This window comes from Lactuca serriola, chromosome 8 (assembly GCF_051521515.1).
Source record: "Lactuca serriola cultivar US96UC23 chromosome 8, Lser_US96UC23_V15, whole genome shotgun sequence".
Lineage (NCBI taxonomy): Eukaryota > Viridiplantae > Streptophyta > Magnoliopsida > Asterales > Asteraceae > Lactuca > Lactuca serriola.
In genome coordinates this window covers 152265796-152277474 of record NC_136415.1, presented here as the reverse complement: position 1 = coordinate 152277474, position 11679 = coordinate 152265796, and the positions used below count along the sequence as shown (strand labels likewise).

General features: G+C 35.4%; 1 protein-coding gene across 3 annotated transcripts; it reads right to left on the bottom strand.

The window, feature by feature from the left end:
* Positions 1 to 8836: 8836 nt before the first annotated feature.
* Positions 8837 to 11470, bottom strand: LOC145071444 (uncharacterized). Of its 3 annotated transcripts, XR_013690474.1 has the most exons (4): positions 10822 to 11470; positions 9769 to 9825; positions 9112 to 9233; positions 8837 to 8993 (listed from the first exon to the last, which is right to left on the bottom strand). XR_013690474.1 is itself a non-coding variant. In XM_079018324.1 (3 exons), the coding sequence occupies exons 1-3, from the start codon at positions 11322 to 11324 to the stop codon at positions 8984 to 8986; spliced, it is 570 nt and encodes a 189-aa protein (XP_078874450.1). In that variant the 5' UTR covers positions 11325 to 11470; the 3' UTR covers positions 8837 to 8983. The 3 variants fall into 3 exon arrangements, 2 of the variants coding, with proteins under 2 accessions (XP_078874450.1, XP_078874449.1); XM_079018324.1 differs by lacking the exon at positions 9112 to 9233; XM_079018323.1 differs by lacking the exon at positions 8837 to 8993 and having other exon boundaries at positions 9005 to 9233.
* Positions 11471 to 11679: the final 209 nt, after the last annotated feature.

The window sequence follows — 11679 nt, the reverse complement described above, 5'->3', positions numbered from 1 at the left end:
AATATTTAAAGTTAAAACTAGTTAATGGTTGAATCAATTTCTATTCGCTTTTAAAACCATTGGGTCAAAATAGTTTCAAGGGTCAGTTTTTTAATGTGCAAAAAAACCCAATATTTTGGTTTTAAAAAATCAAAACCCAAAACCAAAGTTTGGGTTCAACTTTCAGTTTTATCATTTTTTTTGTCCGTTTTTTTAATACACTTCCAACTTTTCTCAGCCTTAGACTACCCATTGGGGGTTCTTGGGAGCCGATCTTAAAAAATATATATATTAAAAAATTAAAAATTATACAATCCTTCGTGACCCAGCTTGTACGGTTGTACCCGCGACGTCGGCTCATGTTAGATTTGCACAGGAGCTCATACCCACGTGTCCATATTTACTATACTTCCTAGAGGAAACCAATTGTATTTTATATTAAAAACTAAATTTTCGTAAAAAAATATAAACGTTATTTTTAATAAAAAATAAAATATATCATAATATTTGGTTAATTTTTCTCTACAAAATAAGACCAATAGATATAGTTTTGTAAATATAAAATAGATTTGTAGTAAAATATTTATTTTTAGTAAAATAAAAAAAATAATAAATTATATATTTTTTAATAAAAAATAAGTTTGGATTGGTTTGTCTGCTTTCACTAAGACCTGGTTGCAAGGCAGTTCTATCAAATCTAAAATGGGAATTTTAGGGTAGTTTTATCTTCTCTGGTTGCTGGGAGTTTTATCTTCATGATTCAATTGCTATGTCTATTGCAAGATAGGCTCTTCGATCTTATGTTTAGTGAGCAAAAGATTTATCGTATCATCGAACTTTCGCCATATACGAATATAAGGGCGGAGGTGTACGACTACCTTGAGGGTAAGATGGAGCCGATGAGCTCTTTGCAACATTAATTTAGATTGGGTTGTATAGTATAGGTGGAAAAGAGAAAAATTAATTTTTTATAAAAAAAATTAGGTTGAATTGAATTGCTAATGAGGTAGTCTTAATATCTACTATCCAAAATTCAAATACCAAATATGTAGTTTTAAATATGTACCAACCAACTAAACCCTCAAAACCTATCCCACCCCCAATCCTAAATGCACCCTTAAATGCATAGGCATAAATCAAAATATCAATTTAGTTGCTATATTTTTTCTAAAAACTCCTTTATTGGTACCAAACGTTCCTTTCCATATCATCTACCATGGGCATCTTAATTCATGGACCAATTTAATGTTGGTATCAAACTTTAAAAATCACAATATTAGAAGTTTTACAACTTTAAAAATTCCATAAAAATATATAACGTGGCAAAGGTGAATGATATCGATATACCATAAGTATTGACAAACAGGGTTTATATTTCTTAATTTGGATCTTTATATTCATTTGAATTCATTTTTGTTCATATATATTCATTTATGTGTTCAAGTTCCTTCCTTTATGTTTGTTCAAACACCTTAACAAACCATAAACGAACAAAAAATACGGTATTAATTATATATTTGTGATCCAGCCATATGTCCAGCATGACCATAAAGAATTAGAGATCATACAGACGACATAAACTGGAAAACAATTCACCATCACAAACGTAGAAATTGCCTCAAAACATTTCCGATTGGAGTTTTTGGACAGAGTGCGTTTGCTATTTGAACCACATGCTTTACGTCATCAAAATTCATGAAAACCTAACGAATATGAAAATACGATAAAGATCTTCTACGAAAATTCATTCGTAATGCAAACCATCAAATATCAGATGATACCTTGAATAGAAATTAAAAAAAAAAAAAAAAAAAAACGATAAGGAGTGTACCAGTAATATAAGGGCCTGAAACATCAGTAATCAGAATCAGGCGAGTGATACTGGTTGAGATTTTATATCGCAAGTTTGAGTAAATTAATCTGACTGGATTATTTAAAGTAAAATCCAACCAAGAAGCTGACTTGCTTTCGAAACAATTGTTTATAATTATGAACAATAGCTAAAAAATTACACATATGGAGTAAGAGATAGATGTTGTATTAGCAATCATACTGATCAGGATGTAAATGAATGAGTGTGAAGGAGGTATTTGAAGAATTGAAGGGATTTTAACTTTTAGGGTTTGAGTAGCGGTGGTTTTTACTTTTTAGTCAACCTTCCACACGAGGCCCATTAGAAAAGCCCAGTTTCGTTAGGAGTGAAATCGTAGATAAATAGCAATGGGGATTTGGTCCTTTATTTATTTATTTATTTTTTATTTTAAGTTTGGTTTTGAGTAAATTACAAAAATAATCCCTGAGGTTTAGTTAAATTTTCAGTTTTAGTCCAACCTTTGAAAAGTTGATATGTTTCATCCCCATGGTTTCTAATTATTACAGTTTTGGTCCTTTCGTCTAACTGTGTTAGAAAACTTTCGTTAAAAGCATTGAAACTTACTAATACACCCCTCATTTTATTTTATTTTATTATTTTATTACTTTCTTATATAATTATTTATCTATTTTGTAGCCATTCCCCATCCCACCCCACTCTCTTCTCGCATATCATCCTTGTGCATCCGACATGACCATTATACCTATCTTCATCCTCATCCGTCTTCCGATCGACCATCCCTACCTCTTTTTTGTCTCTATGAATATGCATAATATATGAAAAATCCAAGAAAATCATATCAGAAATCAGACTAAACAAAATCCACACACCAAAACTGAAATTGAAACCAACAAAACCAAATTAAACTACTAGTAGCAAAAAAATAAATACACAAACAAAATCCTAGACCTCCAACATAAAGAAATAATAAACACATATAAGGAAATCTGAAACAAAACTTTATAAAAAAAATAGTGGAATCCATTTTTCAGGTGAATAAAGAGGGAGTAAGAAGGAGGTGATGTGGGAGATCCATTTTCGCCATGGTTAACCGTGAAATACATTTTATGTGACAACAAAACATTGATTTTGCTCATACCACTAATCATTGATGACACACTACCATCAAAATAGCATTGCACAGTGGCCACATTTATATCTTCCATTTTCAATAAGTTTGGTGTTTTCGACATCTCATAACAGCTTCTTCCAGTATTCCTTGATGTGCATATGGTTTCAAGAAGGCATGTAGACCAAAATTCGACACAAATGGATACTAATTTTGATGCACATGTTGTTCTTTAACTAGAGATTTGCATTGATTATCGAGGTAGGGTTTTTAAGGGTGTATGTCGACAGGTTGCAACAAGATGGTGATCATATGAGTTTCCTTAGGGGCGAATCTGATATAAAGAATTGTAGATTAGGAATGTCCGGTGAGAGAAAGAGATGATGGAAAGAGGTTGTGGTGGAGATAGAGATGGAGTCGGAGGCGGTGGAAGGTGGTAACAGTGATTGAGGCATAAGAAGTGGTGGTGATGTTTATGGAGGCGGAAGGTGGTCATATGTGGTGATGCAGGTGGGGTGTTTGTGTATCTGGTGATAAAGAGGGAAGAACTTATTAGGTTTTTTATTTATGGTGTTTACAAAAATAGTCCCTGTAGTTTTGTATAGGGGTGAGCAAACCCGAACCAAGAAACCGAGAAACCGACAAAAACCGACGAAACCGAAACTGAAAAAAACGAAACGAATCAAAACCGACGGTGTGGGTTTTAAATTTTTAAAAACTGACTTTTCGGGTTCGGTTTCGGTTTTGGCCCCAGAAACCGACCCGGCAACCCGAGAAACCGACCTAGTAAACCTGCAAACCCGATGCCTTTTACTGATTACTTTATGTTTATATATATATATATATATATATATATATATATATATATATATATATATATATATATTAAAAAAATAAATATAAATAAAAGAAGCCTAGGCCATTTACTCCCGTTTTCGTTTTGCCCTACTCGATACTCATAGTTTCGCATCCCCATCGGCCATCGGCGCATCCCACTAAACTGAAGACGAGTAGACGACTGAAGATTGAAGTGAAGGTCCTCCGTCCTCCGACGCTTAGCCATTCGCACACACATCTGAGGCTCCGAGGCTCCGACGGAACCCCAAACCTCTAGCGCCGCCAAATACGATTTTTCCTCTGATTTCGTTTTTTTTTTCTGATTTCCCTTGTTGTGCTTATGTTCTGAATGTTGTGTTCATGTAGAATGTGTCAATGTGTCTCTGATTTCGTTTTTTTTTATATTTCTGTTCTTTTTTGTCAATTTGGCAATTTGCCATTGAAGAATTCTGGAAATCTAGAAATCTTGGGTTCGTGACTTCGTTTTTTTCTGATTTCGTTTTTTTCTGATTTGGGTTCGTGACTTTGTTCCAAGCATTTAAGAATTCTAGAAATCTTGCTGAAATCTTATTACTCTTATTATGTTTACTTGCTATCAAAATAATCAATGGTTTTTGTTAGATTTTGCCTGAAATCTTGCTGTGAAATGTTGATAAATATTGCTTAAATATTGTAATATTATTCTGAAAGCTGTGAATCTTATGGTTTGCTGTGAAATGTTGATGAATATTGCTGAATTGAAGCTTCTTATTTCTTGAAATCTTTTGGTTTACATATGGATTGTTGATTGTTTTTTTTTCTATGTAGATGGAAAGGTCTCAACTAGAAGCACAAACTGTTGATGTTGATGCTCCACAAACTGTTGATGTTGATCTTGATGTTGATGAAGGAGATGATGAAGAATTTGCAGATAATAAGGGTGGTGGTCATAGAGTATCTTGGGTATGACAACATTTTGATCGAGATGCCATAAAGAAGGGTGCTAAGAAAGTGAAATGTCCATATTGTTCAACAATGATGTGTGCAAATTCAAAGAAAAATGGTACGAGTGAAATGGGAAATCATTTAAGACTCTATTGTCCAACATCTCCTGTTTACGACCCTAAAGGAAAAGTTGATGATACGAAAAAACAATCTGTGTTAGGTTTCAAAAAAGTGGGAGACTCGGGGGCTACTTCTTTGGAAGTTCATTCCTTCAGGCAAGAGAAATGTGGGAATTCCTTAGCCCGCAAGTGTATTAAAGACAATCAACCTTTTAGTATAGTTGAAGATGAAGGATTTAGGGAATATTCACGGGATTTGCAACCTCTATTTAAATTTCCTTCAAGGTGGACTCTTGCAAGGGATTGTTTGCAGATATCCAAAGAAGAAATGTATAAATTGAAGAATGTTTTAAAAAACCAAATCGTCTCCATTACAACTGATACTTGGACATCCATCCAAAACATTAACTATAGTTTTTTAACGGTACATTGGGTTGATGAGACGTGGGTTTTGAGAAAGAAAATTCTGAACTTTTGTCCCATTGAAAATCACAAAGGTGTAACCATAGGAAAACTCGTTTGCAAATGCTTACAGAATTGGGAAATTGAGAAGGTGTTTACAGTGACTGTGGATAATGCTTCCTCAAATGATGGGGCAATTAGGTATCTAGCGACCATGCTTAGGGGACCCCATGCTTTTTTGGATTGAAAATACTTGCATTTAAGGTGTTCTGCTCATATCATAAATCTTGTTTTTAGGGACGGGTTAGAAGAACATTTTAGTTCCATCACAAAGATCCGAAATGTTGTGACGTATGTGAGGTCATCGGGTGCTAGGTTTGATACATTCCTAGAATGTGTTGAGAAAGTGAAGACTAATTGTAGTAAGAAACCATCCCTTGATGTTGACACAAGATGGAATTCTACTTTTTTGATGTTAGAGACGGTATAAAAGTATGAGGCAGCGTTTGATAAGTATTTTATATACTATTAAGTATGATATATTATTTTTTTTCTTAATTTACATACAAATATTTTTATTGAATTTTATTTTGTATTGTAGGCTTCTTGCGATTGATAGTGGTTTTAAAACTTTTTGTGGAAGTGGGGTTGATGATGGTGAGGTGACTACAAGAAAAAGAAGAAGAAATGAGAAAGTTGTGGGGACTCCCGATGCCGACGATTGGGAGGTTGCTATATATATATATATACACATCAATTGTGAAATCTGATATTATTTAATTGCTTTGGTAGGTATTTTATCGAGTATTTGAGGATCTTTTACAATGTCACAAAAAAGATATATGGGTCCAAGTATGTGAAAGCAAATATTTTTTTCAAGGAACTTGTGACAATGCAAGCAAGCATAACTAGAATGTGTGCAAGCACAGACAAGAAAAAGAAAAGGATGGCAAAGTCGATGAAAGAAAAATATGACAAATATTGGGACAACATTGAGAACATGAACTTCATGCTTCATGTTGTTGTCGTTTTAGATCCCCACAACAAGATGTGTTATTTTGAGTATTGCTTGGAGTTGATTTATGGTAAGAATTCTACCAAAACAAAAACAATTCTAGAGCATGTCAACAAAACACTAGAAGACTTGTTTCAACACTTAAAGAACAAGATGGAGAGAGAAATATGTGAAAAGACAAGGAGTGCGTCGTCTTCTACACCTAGTTATTTTGATTTTGGGCATGGAGTTGATATGGAAGACGATTTTGAAAGGTTTATGGAACAACGTGGGCATGGGGTTAATAAAATAGAGCTAGAGATTTATTTATCAGATTGGATGGAAAAGCGAGCTGAGGATTTCCAGATTTTGGGGTGGTGGAAATCTAATTCAACAAAGTTTCTTGTACTTTCTGAGGTGGCGAAACTTGTTTTAGGAATGTCAATCTCTACAGTTGCATCAGAGTCCGAATTCAGTACTGGCGGGAGGGTTATTGATGAAAGTAGAAGCTCCCTTACACATGTGACTGCCGAAGCTTTGATTTGTACACAAGATTGGGTACGGGACACCCCAACTGATATCCAGTTTAAAAATATGACGACTTTATATATGGAAGAGACGCGAGAGAAGTTGGTGCCAATAGAAACCGGTAAATATTTTACTATTTTTACATAATTATAAGTTTGTAATTATATATGTTTATAATTAATTAATTACATACTATTGTTTTGTATGTTTGTGTTTGTAGAGGAATTGGGGTGTGGTCAAGGGAGTTGCATGGATGAAGATTTTACTTGAATTTTAAAGGTTTATAACTCAATTATTATAATTTTATACTTTTACACAAGTTTATTACTCAATAATCATTGATCAATACTAATGTTTTTTGGTTTGTAGATGAATGGGGAATTGGTGAAGAGATTTACATGGATGTGGATTGAAGATTTATGTTTGCGTGTTTTGGACTTTTGGTTGTAATCGACTATTTGACTATTCCGGACTTTATGTTTTAGTTTGATTGTAATCGTCTAATCGACAATTTCGGACTTTGTGTTTTAGTTTGATTGTGTGTTTGGTTGTAATAGACAATTTGGTTGTAAAACTCATGTTTTTTGAAGTATTTAACTTCAATTAGGTGTTTTTTGAATTATTTAACTAATTGTTACATTTCTGGAAAATGGGTTCAAACCCAAAACCCATGGGTTTAAACCCAGAAACCGTAAGTGTATGGGTTGAACCCAAGAAACCGAGAAACCACCCAAACTGATATCAGAAACCGAGAAACCGATCCTATTGGGTTCTTAAAACCATAAACCGATCATTTACGGGTTGGGTTGGGTTGGGGTCCAAAACCGACCCAAACCGACCCATGCACAGCCCTAGGTTTGTAATTAAAAAATAAAAACAAAAAATAGGGAAAACAAAAAATAGGATAAATTGGTCTTTTTTTAATACTTAACTTCTTATTTTTAACTGTGTTTATCAAAAGGGACCAACAATGTAATTGTTTGAAACCTTAGGGACACAACCTATAAACTTTTCGAAGGTCAGACCAAACCTGTGATTCTGACCAAACCATAGGGACCAATTCTATAATTTACTCTTTTATTTTGATTCTAGTTTCCAACTTTCAATTATTAGCTTCATCCCCTTGAACTGTTGTAAAATGATTAATAGTCATGATCTTAGAGTCTAGCATCTATTATGTGCTTGTAAGCACAAATCTGGGCCAACGGATGTAATAGAATCTATGGTCATGATCTGAGAGTTTATGATATTACAATAGGGTAACATATACCATATAATCACACAAATTTCAACATAAGAGTATTTTGGTCAATTAACGTATACTAAAAAAAGGAAAATTTCGGATTTTAAGGGATATTAATTTCCTTATTTTTAAAAGCTGAATTTTTTTAATTAATTCAAATTTAAAAATCCGATTTTATCTGTCAGAATGTCAACCATGAACTAGTAAATATATTTTCGGTTTTATTCTTGCAGAATATAGTTCCAATTCCAATATTTTTTTTTATAATTAACATGTTTTAAGAATTTTACATATTCTTCATATTCATCCAATTCATAATGAGGGTCTATGATTTTATTCTTAATATACATCTAAACTTAAATACAAATTCATAAATATTTTTACAAACTAATCAGCTTATACATTTTAATATAGTTATACATATTCTAAAAGAATATCATAAAAAATGAATAAACTTCTTAAAAAAATAGCATTCTTAAATATACAATTATTGAACAAAAACGCCTGATCTTCTTCAATTGTCCTAATTATTACTTGATTCCAACTATTCTTACGAAAATGTGATGTATTATCTTAAGGACGTAATTCTTCGCAAATATACTTGTTGTTGAACTCGATTCCAAGTCTTTCTCTTGTATGATCAATATTTGATTATTTCTTCAAGCCATTATAAAAGAATAACATGCATTACTCGTTAGTATTAGCATTTAAGCAAATATATTTGTTAACAAACATTCTTAAAGACATTATGGCATAATACATGTATACATTCTATGCTTTATAATGTTTATACATAAAATATATTTTGCTAGAATACACTATTGTTCGCCATCGAAAGTTTAAAATACCATTGTAACACCCATAAAAATTGAGTCAAATTAAAACTTTTAAAACATTTAAAACCGTTAAGTCATTACAATTTGTTTTCAAAGTAGTTTAGACATCAGAGTATCCCCAGAATCAATCATGAAAATATAAGGAGGTGTACGATCACGCCTTCGCCTTCCCGCGGTCATCAGAAATACCTGAAATAAAATCAACAACTGTAAGCCTGAAGCTTAGTGAGTTTCCCCAAAATACCAACGCCATACAAACATAACCATGTCATATAACCAATACATAACCACATGCATAATGAATCACCAGCCTGACTGGACCGCCTCACAGGCCTTCAGTCTATCTGGGCTGCTCTTCGAGCCTTCGGCACGTCTGGACCGCCAAGCAGGGCCTACAGCCTATTCGGACTGCTCGTCGGGTATGTTGGCCTACATCACAAAGCAGGACCGCCTCAACCCAACCCCCAATCAAACAACACATGTGCACATAAATATCATACGCTAGCTCATTTCATATAACGGTCAAACCGATCTAACAGATCACCAATCATAGCAACATTCCAATAATCGGGATACAGACCTAACCGGTCACTAACATAACATCATCCTATAATCAGGACAATCATGTGCACATAGACATCATATAACGCTAGCATGTATATATATATATATATATATATATATATATATATATATATATATATATATATATAACAGTTAAACCGACCTAACAGATCACAAAGCATAACAATAATCCTATAAGCAGGATATCGACCTAACAGGTCACTAACATAGCATCATCCTATTTACCAGGATACCGACCAAACCGGGCCACTAAAGCATAGCATAACACCACCTAATTACCAAGATATAAATTAATATGCATAAAATGCAATAATTCGAATACAATCCACAAAGGGCCGGCCTTGGTGCCTTAGACCCTGTTGATATAGTGAGAACTCACCTGACACTGCTGAAGTCTCGCAGGTACGATCCAGCTGCTGATTGACAGATTCCCAAACTGTTAACATCAAACAATACCCAATTAATAATTGGGTTCCAAGCTAAAGTCAAACTCACACTACAAAAGCCCAATGGTCAAGTAATAGGCCAAGGCCCAACATATGGCCCATTCTTCCAAATTAGGCCCAAGTCCTCACATGGGCCTTATCCTAAAGCCCATCTAATTACTTTGGTCCATTAACTTGTTCTTGGATGGTCCATCAATAGTCTAACCACCAAAACCCTATAGGAAGGCCCAACTTAAGGACCAAGTGAAATTAGGGTTTCACATAAAATGACAACTAGGGTTAAGTGTTTCTCACTTAACCCATTAAAGACATAATCCATTAAGCCCCTCACTTTACTAAATAAGTCATATGGTGTGATTGAGCTTAATACACAATTCCCTTCCAATCGCCCAAAAGCGGGTCCCGATAAGTCCAAGCCCATAATCCCAAAATTAGGGTTTTCAAATAAAATGATGATTACGGTTAAATGTTTCTTACTTAACCTATTAAGGACATAATCCAATAATGACTTACTCCAATAAGGACTTAATCCATTAAGTCCATTATTGCCATAGATTAATTTTCCAATGATTATTATTTAATATCTCAAATTATTAAATAATTCCCGCATGTGTGTGTGCGGATTGATTTCCACAATTTAGGGTTTTATGCTATTAGGGTTTTCCAACACAATACTAGCCCATTAGTCCATTGATTGGGCTTTTAGGTCACATTGGGCCTTATTAGGCCCATTAGGATTACCATTGGGCCCATTAGGGTTTCTTTGAGCCCATTAGGGTTTCATTGGTCCCACATTGTCCAAACATCCCCAAACGAGGTCCAAACGCAATCAAAGCACACCGCCACCCGACACGGCGGCCAGTGGCGGCGGGAGGCGGTAGCCACCACCATACGGTGGTGTTTAGGGTTTCTTTCCATTATCCTTTATCGATTATATCATACAACAGAAAACTCAATTAACACACACACTAAGCTAACACACACACCCTCCATGGCGGCCTTGAGGTGGCGGCCATTGTGGTTCTTCCTTGACTTTTCTCCGGCAGCAACAACCCGACACATCCAAACTTGCGAGACACGCTGAAACACACACCCACTTCACACACACACCCCCTACTGCCCAGAAAATAAACCCAACATCTACTGAGGTGGGTGGCGAAGGCGGCAGTACAAGAGAATGACAGCAGCGACGGCAACCCTTCAGCTGCTTGGGCGGTGGTGGTCGACATAGAAGAACGGTATCGACACACACCTGATATGCAAGGCATGACACAACCACCCATTTGGTGGCATCCGACGGACCAGACGACTGGCATAACGACGGCACAACGGGTTTCATCGACTCTCGCGGTTCTCCAGCAGCAGCGTCGCAATGGCAACTATCAACAATAGCGTAGCGGTCAGCGGCGCTTAATGGCGGGGCAGCAGATGTCCCCATTTGATCGGAATATCGAACGAAATGGAGGTGGTGGCAGCCGACTTCATGCATGGCGGCTGGAGGACTTCCGTTGATGCGGACGTCCGCCGACAAGGCAGCAAACGGTGACGGTGGCTAAGGATGGTTCTTATGGTGGTGGAACTCGGTTAGGCAGTAGTGGCCGGAAGATGAAGAAGGAGAGGTGGCGGCTACATCATTCTATTAGGGTTAGGGTTGGACGAGCATTCAAACAATTTAAATACCCGGCTCCATGCAACTTATGGAGAAAATGACAAAACTGGTCCCTCTCATTCCATTCTCTTCATCCCACGTCCAGTAATTACCATTTATACCCTGGCTCCTTAAAATCCTTACATATTAGATCCTAATGATACCAAACACTCCTTGACTTATAAGAACCCTTACA

Excerpts from the sequence above, each read along its gene's own strand:
- LOC145071444 (XM_079018323.1), bottom strand. The coding sequence starts at position 11,324 with ATGCATGAAGTCGGCTGCCACCACCTCCATTTCGTTCGATATTCCGAT. Across the intron at positions 9,826-10,821 it reads CCTCAAGGCCGCCATGGAGG|TTTGGGAATCTGTCAATCAG; the intron begins GTGTGTGTGTTA and ends TGATGTTAACAG. Across the intron at positions 9,234-9,768 it reads CGAGACTTCAGCAGTGTCAG|GCCAACATACCCGACGAGCA; the intron begins GTGAGTTCTCAC and ends TTTGTGATGTAG.